Source organism: Mytilus galloprovincialis, chromosome 7, assembly GCF_965363235.1.
Source record: "Mytilus galloprovincialis chromosome 7, xbMytGall1.hap1.1, whole genome shotgun sequence".
Classification (NCBI taxonomy): Eukaryota; Metazoa; Mollusca; class Bivalvia; order Mytilida; family Mytilidae; genus Mytilus; species Mytilus galloprovincialis.
In genome coordinates, this window is record NC_134844.1 from 5,690,420 (window position 1) to 5,709,096 (window position 18,677).

Here is an 18,677-nt window from a genome sequence, read left to right on the forward strand (position 1 = left end):
CTTGCTAATGCACAATACTTGATATGGAATCCTGATTTGGACCAACTTGAAAACTGGGCCCATAATCAAAAATCAAAGTACATATTTAGATAAAGCATATCAAATAAGCCCAAGAATTTATTTTTTGTTAAAATCAAACTTAGTTTAATTTTGGACCCTTTGGACCTTAATGTAGACCAATTTGAAAACTGGACCAAAAATTAAGAATCTACATACACAGTTAGATTTGGCATATCAAAGAACCCATTTATTCAATTTTTGATGAAATCAAACAAAGTTTAATTTTGGACCCCCATTTGGACCAACTTGAAAACTAGGCCAATAATTAAAAATCTAAGTACATTTTTAAATTCAGCATATCAAAGAACCCCAAGGATTCAATTTTTGTTAAAATCAAACTAAGTTTAATTTTGGACCCTTTGGACCTTAATGTAGACCAATTTGAAAACGGGACCAAAAATTAAGAATCTACATACATAGTTAGATTCGGCATATCAAAGAACCCCAATTATTCAATTTTTGATGAAATCACACAAAGTTCAATTTTGGACCCTTTGGGCCCCTTATTCCTAAACTGTTAGGACCAAAACTCCCAAAATCAGACCCAACCTTCCTTTTGTGGTCATAAACCTTGTGTTAAAATTTCATTGATTTCTATTCACTTATACTAAAGTTATTGTGCGAAAACCAAGAATAATGCTTATTTGGGCCCTTTTTGGCCCCTAATTCCTAAACTGTTGGAACCAAAACCCCCAAAATCAATCCCAACCTTCCTTTTGTGGTCATAAACCTTGTGTTTAAATTTCATTGATTTCTATTCACCTAAACTAAAGTTATAGTGCGAAAACCAAGAAAATGCTAATTTGGGCCCTTTTTGGCCCCTAATTCCTAAAATGTTGGGACCAAAAACTCCCAAAATCAATCCCAACCTTCCTTTTGTGGTCATAAACCTTGTGTTAAAATTTCATAGATTTCCATTCACTTTTACTAAAGTTAGAGTGCGAAAACTAAAAGTATTCGGACGCCGGACGACGACGACGCTGACGCCAACGTGATAGCAATATACGACGAAAATTTTTTCAAATTTTGCGGTCGTATAAAAATGTCATAGAAATAAGGTTCAAGAAACAAGTGGTCAACTATTACATTGTCAGTTCGTGATTACAACAAAACAAAATGTCATAGAAATAAGGTTAGTAAAACACATGGTCAACTATTACATTGTCAGTTCGTAATTACAACAAAACAAAATGTCATAGAAATAAGGTTAATAAAACAAGTGGTCAACTATTACATTGTCAGTTCGTAATTACAACAAAACAAAATGTCATAGAAATAAGGTTAATAAAACAAGTGGTCAACTATTACATTGTCAGTTCATAATAACAACAAAACAAAATGTCATAGAAATAAGGTTAATAAAACAAGTGGTCAACTATTACATTGTCAGTTCGTAATTACAACAAAACAAAATGTCATAGAAATAAGGTTAGTAAAACAAGTGGTCAACTATTACATTGTCAGTTCGTGATTACAACAAAACAAAATGTCATAGAAATAAGGTTAGTAAAACAAGTGGTCAACTATTACATTGTCAGTTCATGATTACAACAAAACAAAATGTCATAGAAATAAGGTTAGTAAAACAAGTGGTCAACTATTACATTGTCAGTTCGTGATTACAACAAAACAAAATGTCATAGAAATAAGGTTAGTAAAACAAGTGGTCAACTATTACATTGTCAGTTCGTAATTACAACAAAACAAAATGTCATAGAAATAAAGTTCAAGAAACAAGTGGTCAACTATTACATTGTCAGTTCGTGATTACAACAAAACAAAATGTCATAGAAATAAGGTTAGTAAAACACATGGTCAACTATTACATTGTCAGTTCGTGATTACAACAAAACAAAATGTAATAGAAATAAGGTTAGTAAAACAAGTGGTCAACTATTACATTGTAAGTTCAATATTAAAACAAAACAAAATGTCATAGAAATAAGGTTCAAGAAACAAGTGGTCAACTATTTCATTGTCAGTTCGTAATTACAACAAAACAAAATGTCATAGAAATAAGGTTAGTAAAACAAGTGGTCAACTATTACATTGTCAGTTCGTAATTACAACAAAACAAACTGTCATAGAAATAAGGTTAGTAAAACAAGTGGTCAACTATTACATTGTCAGTTCGTAATTACAACAAAACAAAATGTCATAGAAATAAGGTTCAAGAAACAAGTGGTCAACTATTACATTGTCAGTTCGTAATTACAACAAAACAAAATGTCATAGAAATAAGGTTAGTAAAACAAGTGGTCAACTATTACATTGTCAGTTCGTGATTACAACAAAACAAAATGTCATAGAAATAAGGTTAGTAAAACAAGTGGTCAACTATTACATTGTCAGTTCGTGATTACAACAAAACAAAATGTCATAGAAATACAGTTAGTAAAACAGGTGGTCAACTATTACATTGTCAGTTCGTTATTACAACAAAACAAAATGTCATAGAAATAAGGTTCAAGAAACAAGTGGTCAACTATTACATTGTCAGTTCGTAATTACAACAAAACAAAATGTCATAGAAATAAGGTTAGTAAAACAAGTGGTCAACTATTACATTGTCAGTTCGTAATTACAACAAAACAAACTGTCATAGAAATAAGGTTCAAGAAACAAGTGGTAAACTATTACATTGTCAGTTCGTGATTACAACAAAACAAAATGTCATAGAAATAAGGTTAGTAAAACAAGTGGTCAACTATTACATTGTCAGTTCGTGATTACAACAAAACAAAATGTCATAGAAATAAGGTTATTAAAACAAGTGGTCAACTATTACATTGTCAGTTCGTGATTACAACAAAACAAAATGTCATAGAAATAAGGTTCAAGAAACAAGTGGTCAACTATTACATTGTCAGTTCGTGATTACAACAAAACAAAATGTCATAGAAATAAGGTTAGTAAAACAAGTGGTCAACTATTACATTGTCAGTTCATAATTACAACAAAACAAAATGTCATAGAAATAAGGTTCAAGAAACAAGTGGTCAACTATTACATTGTCAGTTCGTTATTAGAACAAAACAAAATGTCATAGAAATAAGGTTAGTAAAACAAGTGGTCAACTATTACATTGTCAGTTCATAATTACAACAAAACAAAATGTCATAGAAATAAGGTTCAAGAAACAAGTGGTCAACTATTACAATGTCAGTTCGTTATTAGAACAAAACAAAATGTCATAGAAATAAGGTTAGTAAAACAAGTGGTCAACTATTACATTGTCAGTTCGTAACTACAACAAAACAAAATGTCATAGAAATAAGGTTAGTAAAACAAGTGGTCAACTATTACATTGTCAGTTCGTGATTACAACAAAACAAAATGTCATAGAAATAAGGTTAGTAAAACAAGTGGTCAACTATTACATTGTAAGTTCGTTATGACAACAAAACAAAATGTCATAGAAATAAGGTTCAAGAAACAAGTGGTCAACTATTACATTGTCAGTTCGTAATTACAACAAAACAAAATGTCATAGAAATAAGGTTAGTAAAACAAGTGGTCAACTATTACATTGTCAGTTCGTGATTACAACAAAACAAAATGTCATAGAAATACGGTTAGTAAAACAGGTGGTCAACTATTACATTGTCAGTTCGTAATTACAACAAAACAAAATGTCATAGAAATAAGGTTAGTAAAACAAGTGGTCAACTATTACATTGTCAGTTCGTGATTACAACAAAACAAAATGTCATAGAAATAAGGTTAGTAAAACAAGTGGTCAACTATTACATTGTCAGTTCGTGATTACAACAAAACAAAATGTCATAGAAATAAGGTTCAAGAAACAAGTGGTCAACTATTACATTGTCAGTTCGTGATTACAACAAAACAAAATGTCATAGAAATAAGGTTAGTAAAACACATGGTCAACTATTACATTGTCAGTTCGTAATTACAACAAAACAAAATGTCATAGAAATAAGGTTAATAAAACAAGTGGTCAACTATTACATTGTCAGTTCGTAATTACAACAAAACAAAATGTCATAGAAATAAGGTTAATAAAACAAGTGGTCAACTATTACATTGTCAGTTCATAATTACAACAAAACAAAATGTCATAGAAATAAGGTTAATAAAACAAGTGGTCAACTATTACATTGTCAGTTCGTAATTACAACAAAACAAAATGTCATAGAAATAAGGTTAGTAAAACAAGTGGTCAACTATTACATTGTCAGTTCGTGATTACAACAAAACAAAATGTCATAGAAATAAAGTTCAAAAAACAAGTGGTCAACTATTACATTGTCAGTTCGTTATTACAACAAAACAAAATGTCATAGAAATAAGGTTCAAGAAACAAGTGGTCAACTATTACATTGTCAGTTCGTTATTAGAACAAAACAAAATGTCATAGAAATAAAGTTGAAGAAACAAGTGGTCAACTATTACATTGTCAGTTCGTTATTAGAACAAAACAAAATGTCATAGAAATAAGGTTAGTAAAACAAGTGGTCAACTATTACATTGTCAGTTCATTATTAGAACAAAACAAAATGTCATAGAAATAACGTTAGTAAAACAAGTGGTCAACTATTACATTGTCAGTTCGTGATTACAACAAAACAAAATGTCATAGAAATAAAGTTAGTAAAACAAGTGGTCAACTATTACATTGTCAGTTCGTGATTACAACAAAACAAAATGTCATAGAAATAAGGTTCAAGAAACAAGTGGTCAACTATTGCATTGTCAGTTCGTGATTACAACAAAACAAAATGTCATAGAAATAAGTTTCAAGAAACAAGTGGTCAACTATAACATTGTCAGTTTGTTATTACAACAAAACAAAATGTCATAGAAATAAGGTTAGTAAAACAAGTGGTCAACTATTACATTGTCAGTTCGTAAGTACAACAAAACAAAATGTCATAGAAATAAGGTTCAAGAAACAAGTGGTCAACTATTACATTGTCAGTTCGTTATTACAACAAAACAAAATGTCATAGAAATAAAGTTCAAGAAACAAGTGGTCAACTATTGCATTGTCAGTTCGTGATTACAACAAAACAAAATGTCATAGAAATAAGGTTAGTAAAACAAGTGGTCAACTATTACATTGTCAGTTCGTGATTACAACAAAACAAAATGTCATAGAAATAAAGTTCAAGAAACAAGTGGTCAACTATTACATTGTCAGTTCGTGATTACAACAAAACAAAATGTCATAGAAATAAGGTTCAAGAAACAAGTGGTCAACTATTACATTGTCAGTTCGTTATTAGAACAAAACAAAATGTCATAGAAATAAGGTTAGTAAAACAAGTGGTCAACTATTACATTGTCAGTTCGTGATTACAACAAAACAAAATGTCATACAAATAAGGTTCAAGAAACAAGTGGTCAACTATTACATTGTCAGTTCGTGATTACAACAAAACAAAATGTCATAGAAATAAGGTTAGTAAAACAAGTGGTCAACTATTACATTGTCAGTTCGTGATTACAACAAAACAAAATGTCATAGAAATAAGGTTCAAGAAACAAGTGGTCAACTATTACATTGTCTGTTCGTAAGTACAATAAAACAAAATGTCATAGAAATAAGGTTAGTAAAACAAGTGGTCAACTATTACATTGTCAGTTCGTTATTACAACAAAACAAAATGTCATAGAAATAAGGTTCAAGAAACAAGTGGTCAACTATTACATTGTCTGTTCGTAAGTACAATAAAACAAAATGTCATAGAAATAAGGTTAGTAAAACAAGTGGTCAACTATTACATTGTCAGTTCGTGATTACAACAAAACAAAATGTCATACAAATAAGGTTAGTAAAACAAGTGGTCAACTATTACATTGTCAGTTCGTGATTACAACAAAACAAAATGTCATACAAATAAGGTTCAAGAAACAAGTGGTCAACTATTACATTGTCAGTTCGTGATTACAACAAAACAAAATGTCATAGAAATAAGGTTCAAGAAACAAGTGGTCAACTATTACATTGTCTGTTCGTAAGTACAATAAAACAAAATGTCATAGAAATAAGGTTAGTAAAACAAGTGGTCAACTATTACATTGTCAGTTTGTTATTACAACAAAACAAAATGTCATAGAAATAAGGTTCAAGAAACAAGTGGTCAACTATTACATTGTCAGTTCGTAAGTACAATAAAACAAAATGTCATAGAAATAAGGTTAGTAAAACAAGTGGTCAACTATTACATTGTCAGTTCGTAATTACACCAAAACAAAATGTCATAGAAATAAGGTTAGTAAAACAAGTGGTCAACTATTACATTGTCAGTTCGTAATTACACCAAAACAAAATGTCATACAAATAAGGTTAGTAAAACAAGTGGTCAACTATTACATTGTCAGTTCGTAATTACACCAAAACAAAATGTCATACAAATAAGGTTCAAGAAACAAGTGGTCAACTATTACATTGTCAGTTCGTAATTACAACAAAACAAAATGTCATAGAAATAAGTTTCAAGAAACAAGTGGTCAACTATTACATTGTCAGTTCGTAATTATAACAAAACAAAATGTCATAGAAATAAGTTTCAAGAAACAAGTGGTCAACTATTACATTGTCAGTTCGTAAGTACAATAAAACAAAATGTCATAGAAATAAGGTTAGTAAAACAAGTGGTCAACTATTACATTGTCAGTTCGTAAGTACAATAAAACAAAATGTCATAGAAATAAGGTTAGTAAAACAAGTGGTCAACTATTACATTGTCAGTTCGTAATTACACCAAAACAAAATGTCATACAAATAAGGTTAGTAAAACAAGTGGTCAACTATTACATTGTCAGTTCGTAATTACACCAAAACAAAATGTCATACAAATAAGGTTCAAGAAACAAGTGGTCAACTATTACATTGTCAGTTCGTAATTACAACAAAACAAAATGTCATAGAAATAAGTTTCAAGAAACAAGTGGTCAACTATTACATTGTCAGTTCGTAATTATAACAAAACAAAATGTCATAGAAATAAGTTTCAAGAAACAAGTGGTCAACTATTACATTGTCAGTTCGTAAGTACAACAAAACAAAATGTCATACAAATAAGGTTAGTAAAACAAGTGGTCAACTATTACATTGTCAGTTCGTAATTATAACAAAACAAAATGTCATAGAAATAAGTTTCAAGAAACAAGTGGTCAACTATTACATTGTCAGTTCGTAAGTACAACAAAACAAAATGTCATACAAATAAGGTTCAAGAAACAAGTGGTCAACTATTACATTGTCAGTTCGTGATTACAACAAAACAAAATGTCATAGAAATAAAGTTAGTAAAACAAGTGGTCAACTATTACATTGTAAGTTCGTAATTACAACAAAAAAAAATGTCATAGAAATAAGTTTCAAGAAACAAGTGGTCAACTATTACATTGTAAGTTCGTAATTATAACAAAACAAAATGTCATAGAAATAAGTTTCAAGAAACAAGTGGTCAACTATTACATTGTCAGTTCGTTATTACAACAAAACAAAATGTCATAGAAATAAGTTTCAAGAAACAAGTGGTCAACTATTACATTGTCAGTTCGTAATTACAACAAAACAAAATGTCATAGAAATAAGTTTCAAGAAACAAGTGGTCAACTATTACATTGTCAGTTCGTAATTACAACAAAACAAAATGTCATAGAAATAAGTTTCAAGAAACAAGTGGTCAACTATTACATTGTCAGTTCGTAATTACAACAAAACAAAATGTCATAGAAATAAGTTTCAAGAAACAAGTGGTCAACTATTACATTGTCAGTTCGTAATTAGAACAAAACAAAATGTCATAGAAATAAGTTTCAAGAAACAAGTGGTCAACTATTACATTGTCAGTTCGTTATTACAACAAAACTAAATGTCATAGAAATAAGGTTAATTAAACAAGTGGTCAACTATTACATTGTCAGTTCGTTATTACAACAAAACAAAATGTCATAGAAATAAAGTTAGTAAAACAAGTGGTCAACTATTACATTGTCAGTTCGTTATTACAACAAAACAAAATGTCATAGAAATAAAGTTCAAGAAACAAGTGGTCAACTATTACATTGTCAGTTCGTAATTACAAGAAAACAAAATGTCATAGAAATAAGTTTCAAGAAACAAGTGGTCAACTATTACATTGTCAGTTCGTGATTACACCAAAACTCATACAAAACAAAATGTCATAGAAATAAGGTTAATGAATCTTTTTATAAAATATACAGGACCAATTATTTCACCACAGCAAACCCCATAATCTTTTTCCATTAGCTTTGATAAAGATAATTTGCAGTAATGTAGGAAATAAAAGGAATGCAATGCTGCTTAATTACACTATACAAACATACAATAATAAGTTACAATTTTCCAGATGAAATCCTCAATCAGAAAGTTAATGGAAGGAACCAAACCAGTATCAATTTAGATTGGTATTTTATATAAATAGTATTTAGTGATTGGCATCAAATATCCCAACATTTATCATGGTTCTATTTATAGACCTGTGGTTAATTTGATTATGTATACTGATTGAACCCAGAACCATTAAAATGATGAGTATAATGACTTTATCACAACTGTAAGATTTCATTCTCTTGCTGAAATCAGTATATATGGTTTTAAAACATATTATGATTACATCTTAAACTTCCAATATTCCCATGTGAGCAAAGTCTTCTTGAAAATTCTGTACACAGAAAACCTTGTTCTTGTTCAAATAAGAGATGCAAAAAAATTTTGCTGCTGATAGAGAAAGTGTATTATTAAAACTTTTATTATAAAAAAAATCTTTCCTGTATTTTAATGGACTTAGTTTTTGCAGTCAACATTATACTTTTCCTTTAAATATAAAAAAAAAAAAAAGATGTAGAATGACTTCCAAATGAGACGTCTACACAAAACACCAAATCACACAGAAATTAACAACTATAGGTCATTCATCAGTAAAAAACACGAATGATATTTTTCTAAATGTAACTTTTTTTCAGAAACTTTTTCTTTTATCTTGATCTTGAAGAAACTCCTGTCCATGTATCTATTATCATTCTAGTATGAAATTATTGATGACAAAACAATTTAATCCCAGACGGTATGTAAATATCAACTGCAAAATAAAACTAAGTCTATCTATAAGTATACAGACTAAAAGTACATGTACTGTCAAGTCAGTAAAGTCCATTTGTTTCCACAATTTAAAGGGCATCCAGAAAATTAAATCAAGGGCTGGATAATTCAAATTATCCATGTATGCACAAGTGTTTTCAATTCACCATTTAAGAATCAATTGGATTTCATGGTTGTTACACCAAAATGAATAACACGCCATTGGTTGGATATCTACTGTTTATGATGTAATCAACCAATCAAAAAGCTTCAGTGTACAACTTTGAAAATATTTCCCAGAATGCAATAGCCTTGGAAACTGAAAATTAAGAAAACTCTACATTGTGCAGATTTATATTGTCACACACAAGAGAACATAGTAGTCTTGTGTCCTCTAGCTACAATTGTATTGTTCTATATACATACCGAACTAAAAGGAAGTATATCTCAGGTCTGGTTGAGACTTCCTTAAATAAAGTGATGAATTCTTCAGTGTTCAATTGTCCTTTAATACTGGGATCTTGACGTTTTAACTCAATTTCCTGAAATAAATGTAATACTTCAAATTAATCACAAATTATATCTTAATTATGTTTCCAAAAACAATGGACTTATTTTAGACAAATATGTTTGTGTCAATGGTGAGAAATTTATTGAATAACTGGTCTATGATAATTTGGTATGGATAGCAGACCTTTGATCAGGTTGATAGTTTCTATATAATTTACAGTCGGAAACCGGTAGAACAAAATCGAATCAGAACAGAATCGAAGCTCTTTGTTAGAGAAGGCGATAAATGTGTTCTGTAATGTTTACCATAGTGGCAAAAATTTTAAAAGTTGATAGAAACAAACAAAATTACAATTTTCTTCTCAATTACAAAGTGTTTTATTTTAAAAACACCATTTGCATAAGTTTTCAATTTATCTAGTACATAGTTAAGCAGAACAATTAGATATCAAGTCGACGACATGGTTATCTTTCAAGTTGGATGTAGAAAATGCATAACCTCCGATTTAAAAAAAAAATTACCACGGATGGAAAACATATCAATCTATTAGTTGAGTAATTTTCATGTCTGCCCTTCCATTATGCGACTCAAGAAAAAATTCACAAGAGTGCACACGCTGAAATGTCTCGCCTTCTATACTAATCATTGATATTATGTTGATAGTCCTAAGTATAAAGCTAAGCTTTAATACAACTGTCACATAAACTTAACATTAACCAAGATAACTAAACATAGACCAATGAACCTTGAAAATGAGGTCAAGGTCAGATGAACCATGGCAGGCAGACATGTACAGCTAACAATGCTTCTATACAACATATATAGTTGACCTATTACTTATAGTTTAAGAAAAATAGACCAAAACACAAAAACTTAAAACTGTGCAATGAACCGTGAAAATGAGGTCACGGTCAAATAAAACCTGCGCGACTGACATAAAGATCATAAAATATTTCCATACACCAAATATCGATGACCTATGGCATATAGTATTAGATAAAAAGACCAAAACTCAAAAACTTAACTTTGACCACTGAACCATGAAAATGAGGTCAAGGTCACATGACATCTGCCCGCTAGATAGGCACACCTTACAATCATTCCATACAACAAATATAGTAGACCTATTGCATATAGTATGAGAAAAACAGACCAAAACACAAAAATTTAACTATAACCACTGAACCATGAAAATGAGGTCAAGGTCAGATGACACCTGCCAGTTGGACATGTACACCTTACAGTCCTTCCATACACCGCATATACTAGCCCTATTGCTTGTAGTATCTGAGATATGGACTTGACCACCAAAACTTAACCTTGTTCACTGATCCATGAAATGAGGTCGAGGTCAAGTGAAAACTGTCTGACAGACATGAGGACCTTTCAAGGTATGCACATATCAAATATAGTTATCCTATTACTTATAATAAGAGAGAATTCAACATTACAAAAAATCTTAACTTTTTTTTCAAGTGGTCACTGAACCATGAAAATGAGGTCAAGGACATTGGACATGTGACTGACGGAAACTTCGTAACATGAGGCATCTATATACAAAGTATGAAGCATCCAGGTCTTCCACCTTCTAAAATATAAAGCTTTTAAGAAGTAAGCTAACACCGCCGCCGCCGCCATAGCCGCCACCATGGCCGCCACCATGGCCGCCACCATGGCCGGATCACTATCCCTATGTCGAGCTTGCTCGACAAAAAAATGGGTAACATTAGTATCAAAAAGAGAAAATCGAGTGCACCTTTTAATGTTAGGGTGTGTTTGAGTTGAATATTTTGTCTTGATATCCTACAAAGCAAGAATATTTCATACATCGTCTTGCTTCAGATTCTATCATTCTATCTGTCAAGTGAAATACCTATCTAATGAATCACAAGAACAGAGTAGGTGTGTTCGAATAGCTATTTTTTTTACTGAAAGTACTTGACGACAGTCTTTCAAGTTGGATGATGAAAATGCATATCTTCGAAAAATTATAGTTTTTTGTGTAATAACTTGGGTTTATAGTCTTCAACCACTAAAAAAATCTAGTCTGCCCTTCCACGAAATATTTAATAAGAATTTTTTTAAATGTTTATGAATTTTCGAAAATTCCACCTGACAACCGATCAGACAATATAGTTTTAAAAGAGGGACAAAAGATACCAAAGGGACAGTCAAACTCATAAATCTAAAACAAACTGACAAAGCCATGGCTAAAAATGAAAAAGACAAACAAACAACAGCACACATGACACAACATAGAAAACTAAAGAATAAACAACACAAACCCCCCCAAAAAACTAGGGGTGATCTCAGGTGCTCCGGAAGGGTAAGCAGATCCTGCTCCACATGTGGCACCCGTTGTGTTGCTTATGTGATAACAAATCCGGTAAACAGTCTAATTCGGTAGGTCACATTCATGAAAGGGAAGGGGATTGTAGTTACAACATAAGGAACATATCCGATATCATTTGTGAAACGGTTATTCCATAACGGTCAACCAACTCGTGATGGCGTCCGTAAAATTTACGAAGGGATGGCTTCAACTTCTCCATTTGGAACTCTTGGTTTAATAGCTTCCTTGTTAGCAGCAACCCTCTATCAAGAAAATCATGATAGGAAATGCAAGCACGGGAATATCGTATCAATTGGGAGATATATACCCTGTATGCAGGTGCTGCTGGAATGTTGCTATCAATGCAGACAAGATCATTTACTGATGCTCATTAGCTATTTGATACATTTGTCTTTTAAAATACAACTGACATATAATGGTTGTAATGGTGCAATGTGGATAAATTTATCGTTTTCCAAGAGCAAATTTGGTAGCGAATCATCCCTACAATGGCTTCCATTTCTACGATTGTGAAAATGAACTGGCGTAATGGGGAGATAATTTTGACGAAGTAGAATCCTGACTGTTAGGCCTTGTTCACACTAGCTTTTTATAAATCTATATAAATTTGAATTGATCTAAATAAAACCAGTAAGCATTCACATTATATTTAATCCTAACAATCTCTATTGGTCCAATCTGAAGCACTGTGTTCACACTACATATAACAAGAATGCACACACTGAAATGTCTGGTATTTCATTTACCATTAATTTATGTTAATAGTCCTAAATATTATAAGCTTTACTACAAGTATCACACAAACTTAATATAATCCTAGAAAATGAGGTCAAGGTCAGATAAACCAAATGAGAAATACATGTACCTTTAAATTCATTTAATACACTAAATATAGTTGACCTATTGCTTAAGGTTTCCAAGAAACAGACTTCATTTCCAAGAAAACTAATCATTGACCAATAAACCATGAAAATGAGGTCAAGCTCAGATGAACCATGCAAGACAGACATGTACACCATACAATCAATCTATGATAGTTGACCTATTGCTTTAAGTAAGGTTGAAGCATCATTGATTTACCATACCAAAACCAATTTTATGCTGCAATTTTTGTCTATTTTTAGAAACTGACCTTGACATTAAATGTAGTGACCTTAAAATCAAAAAGAATCTTCCTCTCATTATATTTGACATATATCCAAGTATGGTTGCAATTCCAATCTCAACTATTACAATTATCAAATGGAAATGAAAATGAATGCCAAAGAGAAAACGAAAACCGGATCCATTGGGATCCCAATGCAATCCCGGTGATATTGTCAGGATGAGCCGGGATAAGCATCTGGAGTCGGGATCCCATTCGGGATAAATATCTGAAACTGGGATCCCATTCGGGATAACTGCCTGAAGCTGGGATCCCAATCGGAACTGTTTAAAGCCGGGATCCCAATCGGGATAACTGTTTGAAGCTGGAATTCCAGTCTAGTTAAAACGGGAAATTGTATGAACCATAATTATGTTGTTGAAAATATGTAAGTGTTTTGTTTGTGTATACATATGTCTCTGATGACATCAAGTACAGGTTATTGGTGTTAATTAACAATGTGTATGATACCACAGCTGTCAGGTGAAGCCAATCACTTTTAAGTGTCACTTAATATTCAGTTTGACAGATATTTATAAGTCAGAAAAATGCCAAGATTTTCACGATAAAAATGGCAGGGCGTCTGAGAAATGTCAACGGTGTTTTGCCAGACAAGCTTGGGCGTTTCTGATGTTCCCCAAGTTGCCATAAGTGCGTTTCTATTAGTTGTCGTCCGGTATCAATGATAAGATAATGATCGACATCGTAAAACGTTGGTTTCTCAACTTATGTAAAATGTAAAAAAATCATGACCGCCATGCTTTGTTTTCAATTGTACTGAACAGTTTGACCCTAGAAAATACTGTCCTAAATAATGCGGCCACTAACTTATCCGCATGCACCATGTGCCGATTAATAAAGTATTCTTTTCTTATATTTAGTAAAAACTGGCCAGTAATTAATACTTTTATGCGATACCCTTAATTTATTTATAATACCGTTACGGAGACAGATCAACTTCTGGCCGATATAATTTGGGGCGAGATTGTCACTTCGACGTTAGTGTACTGGTTAAAACGTCATCAAAATCTGTTTACGCTGATTTATGGAGGCCGATGCAGATAAGTGCATTAATAATTTAATTTAACATGTGTATATGTGTATAAAATGATTATAAAAATAATTTATTGAGGAACTATGATTTTTATGGTTTTTATTTGAGCAAATTAACATCAGAACGCAGTAAAGACTAAACTGAAAATATATTTATTTTTAACATGTACAATGAATAAACATGTTGTCACATAACAGGCATAACTAGTAGGTATGTAAAAATTTAATTCAGTTGTGTGTATGTTTATTTGGTAAAAATAATAAGTCGCTACAATGGTTATTTATCTTCAGGGGATAAAAAGGGGGAGGGTAATTAATTTGCAAAAAAAATAAAATAGCCTTCCAAGACTTCATAATTATTTGGACTAGCTTCCAATCTACTGTATAAACATGCAATAATATTTCTATTGAATTTGTTGCTTCAAAACGTATTGAACTAATGAATCTTTGGAGATTTTTTTAATACCTTTAGGGGATTTAATGATATTTTTAAATGGAGCTGCCAACAGATTGCATGCAGATATTCCAGTTACCATAATTTACTAAGCAATACTAGTTAGAAGTACAGAGACAGCAAATTAATTTACAGAAAGGAGAACATGACATGTATCCTTTTGCATAAATAACCCAGGAATCCCAGTGGCAGTGCAATTTGAATTGACTCATGTATATCCTGCTGGGATTTATTTTTGGGATCCCACTTTTTTTTCCGGGAATCCCAGTATATTTCCACTGGGATTTACATCAGGATCCCGCTTCTTTTACGGGAATCCCGAAATTTTATCCCAGTACATTACATCGGGATCCCACTTATTTTGCAGGAATCCCAAAATTTTTATCCCAGTGGGATCCCAAATTAAATCCCACAATATCCCAGTGAGATCCCAGTATATTTCAACCCGGGATTTACATCGGGAATCCCGGATTTTTTGCTGGTTTCCCCAAATTTTATCCTGGTGGAATTAGGTGGGATCCCAATTGGTGGGATCCCAATTGTAATCCCATCAAAATTCCAGCCGAGATTCCAGTGGAATTCCAGATTTATTTTCTCTTGGGTGACTGGTGAACAACTAATAACCCACAACTAGCCATTTGCTAGCCTAGTTGTTTATGAGAGAAAATGAGATACAGATAGTGCAATTAAGAAAATGTCAAATTTCAAACAGACAGTTAAGAAAATGTCAAATTTCAAACAGACAGTTAAGAAAATGTCAAATTTCAAACAGACAGTCAACAGAAGTCAATTGGGGTAAAATGTTCCAGTGGTGTTTAATCCTATTATAATATAAATATGCATTAGGCATGGAAAGCTTTTATTTATATGTTTTCAAGCCAACACATAACTAAATTTTAAATCCTTTAGATAAAGAATAAATGTCCCACGTAGCAGATGTGTAGCACATCAGGAAGTATCAACAGATATTTAAACAAAAAACAATTTTTCGGCCTTAAGGGTTTTCCATAAATATTTTAAAGTGAAAATCGATATAAATAATTTAGTTGCGTGATTATGGGTAACTATTTACTATTCAGGTTTAAAATATTTTCCTTTCATTGTGATTTGAGCGTAACATTTCCTGTTTAACAGATAGATGGCTTCCTCTCATAACAAGTAATAACTAAAGGCTCCCTAAGGAGAAATTATTTACAAACCTTATCATCTATATTCATAATGCACTTGAAAGGAAATCCTTATAACTTATGTTTATGCTCTCATTACATTCTGTTTATATCTCATATTTTATCTATTTACTGAAATCACTAAAACCAATTGCCAATACATAAAATGACAGACCACAATAAAAAGCTTAAAGTGAGAAATGTCATAGAGAGGACAAGACACTGTAGAATCTAACTATCAATGACAAGAACTGAAAACCAATAAAAACCAACCCTTATATCAAAGAATTTGTAATTCAAAAATAACATTTTAATGGACTAGAATATTAATCAGTACACCTCCAAACAGATTCAATGAAGTGGCATCATAAACAAGATTAAAGACATGTCTTGTTCAATGTCTTAATTACAGAATGATATTTGTTCTTAGTAACTCAGACCAGAGTTCTGTCACTCTATTAAGACATTGACATCAAATTTTAACTACCCTATATGTGAGTTATTTTGATGGCTGGATCATCATGATTTGTAGTTACTAGTTGCACCATTCAATTTATTGAAATATTTACATGATCATGTTTTCAATCTTGCATTTGAATTTTTTCAGATACAGGGGAGGATAGGAGGAATATGCCTGCAACCCTCAATACCTTGACCCAAAATATTGTGAGTTTTTAATCAATTTTTCTGATTATTCAATGCCCCTCCACAACTGAGATATTATTAAAGTCTTTAGAAGTATTCATTAGATCAGTGTAAATCTAAGTCTTGTTTTTGATATAGTTTCGGCTAAAACAGTTTACATGCACATAATATATATAATTACAGAAGCTTGAACATAAAACTTTAGGGGGACCTTTTTTGAAAGTATTCTAATGAAAATATCAGAATGACTAGTTCCAAAACATTTAAATGTTAAACATTTATCCTCTAAAGTTTTAAAAGCATTTAGTAAGAACACAATATGCATGTAATATTCAAAGGGGTTCAATGTACTGCATATTTGTATATCACTTATACAATCATTATTTCAAGGGTTCTTTATTCAATTAAACCATGATATATACAGAAGTGACACCTTTACTGAGCCCCAAATTGCATCATGAATGATTCATTACCAACTGAGTATGACAACAGGTTATGAAGTTTTCTCTGCTGTAATTAGTACAATAATTTGCACAAAGGAAACAGTTTATGATGTTGTCTATTTCATAATGATACCATACATCACAGCTCCTGATACAGGTTCACTTCATTACATGTCCACATGCTAACTAAGATCAAGTTCATTTTGTCTCTCAGACAGTGGTCTAAACATATAGAATTAATTATGATGGAGGTAGTAAACCCCTGACAGGAGTTGTTTCCCATAAGTTCCTGGCTGGAGTTGTTTCCCATAAATCCCTGACAGGAGTTGTTTCCCTTAAATCCCTGACAGAAGTTGTTTCCTTTCAATCCCTGACAGGATTTTTTCCCTTAAATCCCTGACAGGAGTTGTTTCCCTTAAAACCCTAACAGAAGTTGTTTCCCTTCAATCCCTGACAGGAGTCGTTTCCCATAAAACCCTGACAGAAGTTGTTTCCCACAAATCCCTCACAGGAGTTGTTACCCTTAAATCCCTGACAGAAGTTGTTTTCCACAAATCCCTGACAGGAGTTGTTTCCCTTCAATCCCTGACAGAAGTTGTTTTCCACAAATCCCTGACAGGAGTTGTTTCCCTTCAATCCCTGACAGAAGTTGTTTCCCATAAATCCCTGACAGAAGTTGTTTTCCATAAATCCCTGACAAGAGTTGTTTTACATAAATCCCTGCGGAGTTTTTTCTATTAAATCCTGGAAAGGAGCTGTTTCCCATAAATCCCTGACTGAAGTTGTTTCCCATAATCCCTCACAGGAGTTGTTTCCCATAAATCCCTCACAGGAGTTGTTTCCCATAAATCCCTCACAGGTGTTGTTTCCTATTAATCCCTAACCGGAGTAATTTCCCATAAATCCCTTACAGGAGTTGTTTCCCTTTAAATCCCTCACATGTGTTGTTTTACATAAATCCCTGCCAGGAGTTGTTTCCCATTAATCCCTCACAGGAGTTGTTTCCTATAAATCCCTGACAGGAGTAATTTCCCATAAATCCCATACAGGAGTTATTTCCCATTAATACCTGACAAGAGTTATTTCCCATAATCCCTCACAGAATTTGTTTCCCATAAATCAATGACCATGATGACAGGAGTTCTTTTCAATATCAGCAGAATACACCAAACCAACAAAGGAACAACCAGTAAACGCATCACAGGGTATAACTGAAATATAAACCCCAAATCTCAGAAATCCTTGTATTGTAGTTAATGAGAAAAATGTGACGAAATCATGTTTAAAATGATACAAGTGTTTGGTAAACCGGAAAAAGGCAACGAAAATATTCATGGAATGGACGGACGGACTGACTGACTGACTGACAGATGGATGGATGGACAGACAAAGGTAAAACAGTGTACTCCCTTTTTTTTTTTAAGTGGTAGTATATTAAAGCATGATCAATTGGTAGTTGAAAATTTTGTCAGGCAAATTACACAAAGGGAGTGCTACGACACTGGACAGTCTGTATTATAATGGAGTAAGCGGAGTATTCAAAGAGAAGGGACAGGCTTCTCAGCAGGTACAAACAAACCTTAGAGATATCAGAGATTGACCCATATATCAAAGTAGGGTGCAACTTTGATCTACCAAGACCCCAAAATTTCCCATTCTAATTTATTAAACTACTGTCTTGGAACCAGAAACTTATATACCCAGTATTCAATAGGACTTGAAACTACTGTTATACAATTACTCCAAGGAGTTAACTCCTTGGTCAGATT

At 32.1% G+C, this 18,677-nt stretch overlaps 1 protein-coding gene across 2 annotated transcripts in view; it reads right to left on the minus strand.

Moving 5' to 3' along the window:
• The window catches only part of LOC143082182 (inactive phospholipase C-like protein 2), a 69,753-nt gene that overhangs the window by 35,656 nt on the left and 15,420 nt on the right, over window positions 1-18,677 (minus strand). For both annotated transcript variants that reach the window (XM_076257754.1, XM_076257755.1), the window contains exon 2: window positions 9,566-9,681. In XM_076257754.1, coding sequence (XP_076113869.1) covers window positions 9,566-9,681 — 116 coding nt within the window. The remainder of the gene's footprint in view (window positions 1-9,565; window positions 9,682-18,677) is intronic.